General features: G+C 27.8%; 1 protein-coding gene across 1 annotated transcript; it reads left to right on the plus strand.

Moving 5' to 3' along the window:
* The first annotated feature begins 1,533 nt into the window (after positions 1-1,533).
* LOC107444576 (insulin-like) lies at positions 1,534-8,674 on the plus strand. The gene is made up of 3 exons (XM_016058741.3): positions 1,534-1,708; positions 3,295-3,575; positions 8,419-8,674. Exons 1-3 carry the CDS (start codon positions 1,555-1,557, stop codon positions 8,584-8,586), a joined length of 603 nt encoding a protein of 200 aa, XP_015914227.1. The 5' UTR covers positions 1,534-1,554; the 3' UTR covers positions 8,587-8,674.
* The last annotated feature ends 1,012 nt before the right edge of the window (positions 8,675-9,686 follow it).

Below are 9,686 nucleotides of genomic sequence, written 5' to 3' on the forward strand. Positions count from 1 at the left end.
AAATCTACTCTCAGATTTTCATTTTTCGTAAAAAGCATCATTATAAGAATTACTGATACACATGGAAAGTTATGTCTAAAAGTAGAGATTTCGCAGTACAGATAACTTCTATCATTATATATAATAATCATTGCATTCCTTTCTCGACCATTTTTTCTACCAGTTTTACCAGTTCACCACAAAAACCACATTTTTATTGCTCTTTCTGAAAAAATCTTGAAAATGAATCTGAAGTTCTACCAGTGCATCTAACATAATGCATCTGATTTGTACATTTCTAAAAATAGCAATAAAAAAAGAATTATTTTGATGCAAAAGGACCTAATATACAATGGACAGTAAAAAAATCCAAATTTGTTCACACAAAAATAATTTTTGAAATATATATATATATATATATATATATCTATTCGCCAATTAACTTTTCAGTTTTCCTTCTCATTCAAAAATAAGTGTATATAATGCTTAGTATAAAATTGTTTCAACGTCAACAATTGTCTCAATATTAGTCAGAAGCTCATTGCCATGAAGTTTAGTAACAAATTAACTTTTGTATTGGATTTAAACTCAATCTTAATCTTTGGACACAAAAATGAAGAATCCTCAAAATCCCAATAGTTTGGTTTGGAGATTGAATGAAAGTTTCATTTTTCGTTTTATCTCGAGAAAATTTCAGGCGAAAAAGTTTGCCTAGTACATTAAAATTTATTTTTTCAAATGTAATTTTTAATAGTTATTTATCCTTTTTTAGTATTTTATTTAATAATCGACGAAAAAATTGAATTATAAGGTATACAATTTCTTGCATCATTTCAAAGAATGTTATTTTATATGACAAAATACAAAATTTAAACGCTCTGAAGGAGAAAGTGCAAAATATCATAATTTTTCTCAACTTTATATTCCATTTTAATGTTGAAAATTAACAAAATTAAGCCTGACGAATAAAATTTAAAAAAAAAACTGTTTATCAAGAAGTACAAAAATCTTCTTTCGAATGACTTAAAACGTTATGCCAAAAAACCTTTAATGTCTGAATACCTAAATAATCTAAAGGGCTAAAATTTAAAATTTGAGAAGAAAAAAAATAGAGGGAGCTTAGTTTCTGCAGTTTTAATGCGAATTTGTTTCTTAAGCTTGCTTATTTTGTTGAAATTAAAATGTAGAGTTTATTATATATATATATATATATATATATATAGAGAGANTTGTGCAATTTACTTTATAATATATCTTTTAGGGAAAAATAACCCAATGATCCAGACATTGATGAAAATTAGAAAAGCGAAAATAACTCGAATGTTAACCGGCTGATCTTCACTTCATTGCGCAAAATGTAATTGATCAGAAAGTGAAAGAAACCTTGATCTATACTTCTTCATACAAGTCACGAACCTTTAATACTTTCCATGCTTGACTTTAATTAAGAAACTCAATTGCATTTTCTCTGCAATTTTTGATGAACAAAAAAAAAAAAAAAAATAAGCAGAAAAAGGGTACGTTTAAGGACTATATAAAGAGAAGATATTTTCACAACGGATATTCACATGAAGGATGGTTTTTAAACTTGCATTGTTGGGTTTAGTTGCTTTGACGGCTTTCTATGGAAATAACGTGGAAGGAGTGAGAATGTGTGGAAGAAGATTGGCAGATCTTCTTAACTTTATATGTGAAAAGCATGGAGGTTTTCATGCACCACGCAGAGACGGTAAGTCACTCTTATTTTACTATTCCTTGGAAGGGTTAGAGCAGTTCCTAGCAATAATTTTTTAAAATTTGTAATTATATTCAATATATATACATACATTAAGCAGCCGGAAAACAAAACAAAAAGAAAAATGAAAGGATATAATCTCCTCATCAGCTCACACGATTATATCAGCAAAAAGGAGTGTTTTCTAATATTGTATCAATATAACCGAAGCAAAATATAGCAATACAATAGTGGGTCTAATACTTACCTCACTAAACCTGGCACCACTTTCTCTAACTACTGAAATAAAATTATTAACAATATTATCAAAAAAGGTTTTTCTTGGATTATCACTAATAATAAACCAATTTTAGAATTAATTTCACAAAATAAAATTGATTTTCATGCGACTTTTGATTTTTAGGATCTTTTCCCCTTTTTAAACTAAAAGATGTTCTTTTGAGTTATTACTATGACTTTTAAAATATCCGTAATTGCGATTTTAGTTATTGGGAAATTCTAATTAATTTTTGTCTTTTTAATAATTTTATTTATAATGGAAAGGATATTTTTATTCAAATTGATGGGATACCACAACGATCTATTTTTTCATCTTTATTAGCTAACTTACTTTTACACTATTATGAAAAAAATTATATTAAATTTGTTTTTAGATTTATTGATGATTTAATTATCCTTAATTTTTAAGATAATGCAATTTTATTAAATAATATTTACCCCCATGAATTAATCTTGCTTCGTAATCATGATGATAATATTAATTTTATTTTTTGAATTTGAGTACTAAAAAAGAAGAAAATAACTGCTTTCTTGATTTATACGATAAAAGAAATGCTTTGAATTTTAATGAAAATGAACTAATCACTGGAAATTCTAATGTTTCTAAAAACATCTGTTTAAAAAATCATTTTTAATCAAATGAATAGAATTAAAGGAATATGTAGTAATGTTTATTTATCCGAAAAAACAAATAGACAAACTCATCCAAAATCTATTAAAAAAACAATGGATACCCAACTAAAGTAATTAAGTTTTATACAAAATCACTGAATAAATTGTATGTTATTATTAATAGGTTTACTAAAAGTATCTTTCTCTCTTTTTTAAAAAATAAATGTTAATTTTCTAAAATCATTAAAATTGAATAATTAAATATCAGCTTTATTAATTATAAACTTCCTTAAACTATCCAGTATAATGTTATTACCTTGCCCACATCCATTTCCGGGACAATCCTTGGTAACTAACAAATCAAACAATAGCCTCAGTACTGCCGTAGGAATGCTAAAACAAAATGCCTCTATTTCAGCAGTTGGATTAACTTGATATTTTCTCTAGTATTGATCTAGTATGGTTAATGCTTAAGTAAATAAAAGCAAACATTGAAACGATAGTTTATTGAAAACCAGCGTTGTCATTAGCTAAAATAATAAAAGAATCAAGCTCAAACCAAAAAGCTATTCATTCAAAGCTCTGTTGTTTAAAAATAATTGCAATTGCAGAAATATTATTTTCTATTTAGAATCTCTCTTTTAAGCATTTTAAGTTAGAATTTCTAATAATTTATTTTTTGTTAATAGTTTCACATAAATCAGATGGAAAAAGATCCATCATAGAAATCATCCGACCTCTTTCCCGTCGACAACTTACAGGTCAAGACAGTGTTGCAGTAGTAGAAGCAGAAACAGGTTTTCGAAGTGGTGTTGTTGATGAATGCTGCAGAAAACAATGCACACTTACTACCTTGGTGTCCTACTGCGCAAATTCAAGACATGTTGGTAACATTGATCTCGATGAAATTCTCCCTCCTGGCTCGGAAACTTTATCAGCTGAAGACTTTGCAGAATATCAACTACAACAAGTAAGATCTCAATATTAATTCCTCTCGAAAGAAGAGGTGATATTCACTGTAGTATGGTAAACCTTCCTCAGCTTATGTTATGCTTACGAGATGATGTGTCAACAGCCTTCATTTTCTAAGAAGTTTTATTATTGTAATTTGTGATTAAATTTACGCGTAATTTTACCATTCATAAGAGTTTCCTGTAATTTACCGATTCTAACTGGTTGAGAACCTAAAACAAATTTAACGAAATTAATATCGGAAACATAAATAAAGTGTAAGGTTTGCCTTGTTTTGTGTGTAAAATATCCCCTTTTAATATTTTTTGGGGTTGCATCATAGCATACTTGCAAAGTCTTCCAAATTCATTTGTTGTTTGCTTCGTTGAAATTTAAATAGAAATAATGCGTTATATTGCAAACACAATAAGATTGGAGGGAGCGCTTTTTCAAGATAAAAATCAATCGGAGAAATTAACCCTTACTATGAACTCCATCTTTGCTTAGCTTTACAGGATCAACCATCCATACATGTAAAATACAAAATCGTCACCCAATTAGAGTTTGAGATTAAAGGGATTCGATTGTTTCTGACTAAACAATACAATCAGCAGTTTATAAAAGATAGTCTGTTTTCAGATTTTTGATAATAATATTTGTTGTGCAATTTACTTTATAATCATTTTTCAGCATCACCAGAATCTGTTTTCCGAAATTTAAACTGCAATAAAATTACATTTTATGAAAGATAACCTGTGGCAAATGTGTAGTTTTAAATGATTGATTCAAAACCAGTGGAAAATTCCACAAGCTCTAAAAGTTGTTCAGCTCTCCTAATTTTATATAGCTACCCCATTTTTGTACACCTTTTCTGAATGAGATTGCGTTGACGAAAAATATTATAACACTTTGATAAGTACAAAAAATATCAAGAAAACGGAAATCAAATATTCAAATTTAAATCCAAGATATAGTCCCAGTGATTGACGAATCATGGGTTTTAATCCCCTTGCCGTCGGCTAACCATGAATGATTTTCATATTTATGTAACTCAAATGTGAGTTAGCTCCTTCTAAAAGTCCTTCGTGAAAGCTTGTGTATCTGAATGGTCGATCAAAGAGAGGTTTTTTTTTTTGTCTTTTAGGTTTTGTTTAAAATTTACAGGGCGCGGAATTTAACTTTGATAGCTTTAAATCCATAAATGGGTGAGCTGTTCAACACCGATTACAAAATTTTACAAAAATTAATTTTCACAAAGCTATGTAAAATAAAACGGTAGCTCTAGTTTTTTTTCTGTGAAACCTGTCGCTTTGAAGGTCGAGTAATAGAATAGCTAAAAAAGTACGAAAGAATTACTTGCTAAAAAAGTTCAAAATTCTTCATGAAAATTCGTCGGAATTCTATTAAAAAACAAAATGTAACGTTGTTAAGTTTGAAGTGAATCATAAGGGATAAAATATTTTTCTACTTTTTCATCCTTTCAATGTATTATGACACAGTTTAAGCAAAAATAATTATTAAAAATTTTAGAGTGCTTTAACCTCTTAACAATCTGTATGGTTTATAAAAATGCAATGTGTATTACGCATTATGGTGCGTAAGTTGCAGTATATTACTTTACTGGTCAGCCTTAGATATAGCTAGGTAGTCAGCTTATAGAGTAGATGAGTGATTTTGTGCAATTATTTCTTTTATCCTATTTATACCATATTATTTATGTTGTTATTTATATAAGTCACAAAATAAAATAAAGATAAATTATGCTTTTTTAACAAGACTTAAATGCTTTATTAAGCAAATATCCAATATATTTTAAGAAATAAGGTTGTTTACAGAATGAATTACAATTTGTTATAGAAATTTAATTTTAAAACAATAAGCTTAAAAAATTATATTTTCTTAGTTAAGCATGTATTTATATACATTATTTGTAGCATGTATTATTTGTAGAAAATAATTTCTTAAAATATAAATACACAAGACAAATTATGCAATCAAAAATATTTCATATCAATTTATGCAATTAAAAAATTTCATATCAATTTATGCAATTAAAAAGTTTAATATTAATTTATGCATTTTACCATTTTGAAACTTATTTTGTTTTAATTACAAACCTAGTTTTTACAAAAGACATCGTAAGTTTATCTTCTGCTCAGCTCATTAAGTATAATACCTTTGAATACTATTTTACTAATTTAGCGAAATTTTAATACGTAACATAGAAAGATTTATGAAGGTTTCGTCCGGTCAACTTATGATGGCTTTTAGAATAGCATCTAATTCCCTGCTTAAAGAAATTTTCATTATTTCATCATGCAAGATACAGGTTACAAAGACTATTTATTGCATGGGACCAATTCGGTTCTTGATAATGAAGATCAATTTAGAGAGGTGGTAAACAGCAAGTTTCACTCTTCTATGTATATCATCAATATTATTTTATTACATTAATTTATGAGAATGAAAAGTTCTTAGCAAACGTGAAATACATTACCGATTTTTTAAAGAGTGAAAAATCTGTACTTAGAATCGCATCATCTTAATAAAGTAATTTTATATGAGAAACTCCAAACTTTAAGCGAAATCGATAGAGTAGTTAGATAAATAAAAATTAACAAGTAAGACTTTTAACATTTTCTTAGAAACTAAAGAACCAGTTTTATTCCATTTTTATTTTCTGCCATTTAAAGTTATAGTGTTTAAAAGGGTGCAAAGTTTTTTTTTTTTTTTTTAATATTTTACAAAACTACCGGAAATTCCAAATTGAGGCTTACTGCGGTTAGCAATTTTTTTAAGACTAAAAAATTCAAAAAAATGTTCATTTATTGTGTCTGTTTCGGTAACTTAAAAAGCCGTTTGCATTAATAAATTCATATAAGGTTAGCCAATTGTACACGATTGTACACAGTGCGCTGGTTCGTTAAATACTATAATTTCAACAAACAATACTTTATTTTAACAATTGTAAATAACCAAAATCATTGCACTATTACAATGGAAGCCACGACTGGCTCAAACAAGAGTTCAAGAGAAACTGAGTAGTTCACAACAATTGCTACAGATGGCGCTTCGCTTAAGACCGAACACCAATCACCGATTATGCGAAATGTTATTATTTGTTTCTTATAATGTACTAATACTTTTTTTTTTTGCGAAAAAAAAAATTATTGTTTCTTTGTTTGAAATTCTGTTGGAACAAGCTTGCTTTTTATTTCCATTTGCTTTTGCTTTTGTTATGATGAAGGTAAATGAAATCAGAGTTCGGATTAGGTTGGTTGATTTGTCTTATAAGAATTTTAAATGACCTTTAGGGTTCTAATACTTTTTGTCAACTGTATATACGTAAATGAAACTCACTAACAATTAATTCAGGAGAATATTTTACACCAACCATTTTCAATCTTCTTCTGGAGAAACTTTTGTCATTTTCGAGGAGAGATATTGCTTTGTTAACTCTAGTTAAATGCGAATTGAGTTGGGAGTAATGCTGAAAAAAACCGCAGTTTTTAAAAGACAAAAAAAGAATTATAAAGGAATAAAAATAAAGAATAAAAAAATAAAGAAAAACATAGTTTAGGAGATAAAACCCAGAATTTTGGGAAATATTGCAATATATTAAAAAGGTTGCATTGCCTTTTTCAGAAGCTTGATACACTTTAATTTAATTAGAATGATTTTAAATGTTTTTTTTCTAACAACTTTACTTAAATAATGTTGCAATGTTCAGTTAAAAGTCAATTTTAAGTTTAATATTTTTAACTCTACGAATTTATTGAGAAATTATAAACTATTATTACTTTGAAATTTAACATTTTTCAATATATATCAGCTAAAAATATATATTATGATTCGTAAAAATAATTTGTATTTGCTAACGCAAGATATTAAAAGTTGATTAGTTAACAAAAATGACTTAAAATTTTTCAAAATATATTACCCAAGATAAAGTTAAGAAGTCTAGAAAAAAATTTATCGACTTTTTAAACGTAATGTTATTTTTACTGGAAATTTATTTTATTTTTGTATTTTATAAATGTTATTTTTGCTGGATTTTAATAATAATTTAATTGATTAAAACTTTAGAGAAATTTCCCTCCCAAAAACAAGGTTCTTTGCGACTATAATTAAGTTCGTCTATCATGTACAGTGCGCTAAAAATACCTCGAATAACTTTTGATTTAACGACTGGATCTTCACGTTCTTGGATTTATTCTTAATAATTTAAGAGGGTGACCTCAAATATGCTAATTAATTAACTAGTGCAGACGATACATAACTTTTTTCACCGGATTTGGATTTCTGACCCTCAAAATATAGGGGATAGCAGCAATTTGGGAAATATGGTCTCAATAGTTTGGTCAGGAGAACGATCCAAAGTGTGAAACACTTTTTGTAATTTTACTTACTGCGTAATTCACTATACCTGGAAAATACTATAAGCGAATTTAAAAAATTTTGCACACTATTATGAAACTTGGTTTTCCAAAGTTAATTGCATGCAAAAACTATCCTAGTAAATATTTATTACTTTTTATTCAATAATAGTCGAATGCTTTGAAAAATAATAATATAAATCATTAATATTACGTTTTACTACCGAAAATAATTCTAAATATTTTTTCAGTGAAATGACTAGAACCTAGTTAAAAGTATTTCATGGATAAAATTATGTTTAATAAGCATTTCAATTTTTTTTAAACAAAAGTTTTTAAACTTAAAATATATTTAAATAGCTTGAGTTACGAAAGGTTTTTTTTTCTATCTCCCCTACTCAAAAAATAACGTTCGAAGAGATGGAACAATAATCATATTTATTAAAATTCCTCTGTCTAAAAAATAAACAGTTTTTTGTATTTCAGGATTCATCGAAAGATGTTTTGATGCCACGTCCATTATCTCCTGTTGGTAGTTTGGTCCATGCAAGTCGTCCTAATTTAGGGAGCTTTTCGAGAAATCGTCCCGTCTTTATGGTTTTATCCCAACTGCAGGACGATGAAGATCGCCCTCTTGGTGATTATAGATTTTAGGGACTTTTTCTAATCATCAAATAAATATCTCTTCAAGCAATGGGAAATATTATTAAGTTTTTATTCAATAAAGATATATTCTAAAATAGCTATTGTTATTTCCTTGATCAAACTTGTTCCTTTGTTCTTATTGGTTACATATTTGTCTCTTTATTTCTCTAGCTTCATTTGATATTTAAACTCTGTTTCAAGTTAAGAAAAGACCATTGCGATATAAGATTTAAGTAATGCATATAATTCCACTTTATATCCTTATCAAATTATACAAATATGCTTTCAAAACAATATAAAAGCTTTAAAAAGTTAAACATGTCAGGCAAAAATTTAATTCGTGCTATCTTTTACGATGTACATCATAGAGTTACTAAAAAAAAGTTTTAATTTCTTAGCTTTACTGGAATCCTAGATTTAGTGACAGATTTTAATAAATAAGGGAAACATTCGCTCTTGAAAAAGAAACAACTATATGACGTTGCAAGAGGATTTTATTGGACTGCTACAACAGACGCGTCTTATGCTAACATGTTCTTAACTAATCAAATACAGGATAAAGAATTTTTACTTTTGTTTCGTTGTAGAAGAAAATCTTCTGCAAAAACAATATTTATTATTCCTTCATCAGTTTCTTTGAAAGCGGTCAGAAAGTTGTTTATTGGTTACGATTTTTAAATATAATTTTTATTAGTTCTTATTACTTGTTAATTGATTATTGTTGTTAATAACTGCTATAATATTAATAAGAAAGCAAGCAAAAGGAGCAACGTCGTTTCAGTAATAAGCGATACAGATATACTCGTACGTTCGCGCTAGAAGCTTGGTATCCATTTGGTTTGCACTTGGCTCTCTCTATAAGGATAGTAGGTTTTTTTTAAAACTTGCAACAAACACTAATTAAACGAACTGAATTGTCAATTTATATATTTTCATTTGTGCTTTATTCACGCTGTTTGTTGCTTTAATCAGATAGCACAAGTTAGAGAAGAACATTAAAAAAGATATTGGGTTAGAATCCCTCTCCGTGGGTCACCTCATTGGCAGGCGTGCTCAACTGATCCACCTTCGCTTCTAATTTCCGATCGAAAGTAACACCGCCCACTATT

The sequence above is a fragment of the Parasteatoda tepidariorum genome, chromosome X1, assembly GCF_043381705.1.
Source record: "Parasteatoda tepidariorum isolate YZ-2023 chromosome X1, CAS_Ptep_4.0, whole genome shotgun sequence".
In the NCBI taxonomy this organism is placed as follows: Eukaryota; Metazoa; Arthropoda; class Arachnida; order Araneae; family Theridiidae; genus Parasteatoda; species Parasteatoda tepidariorum.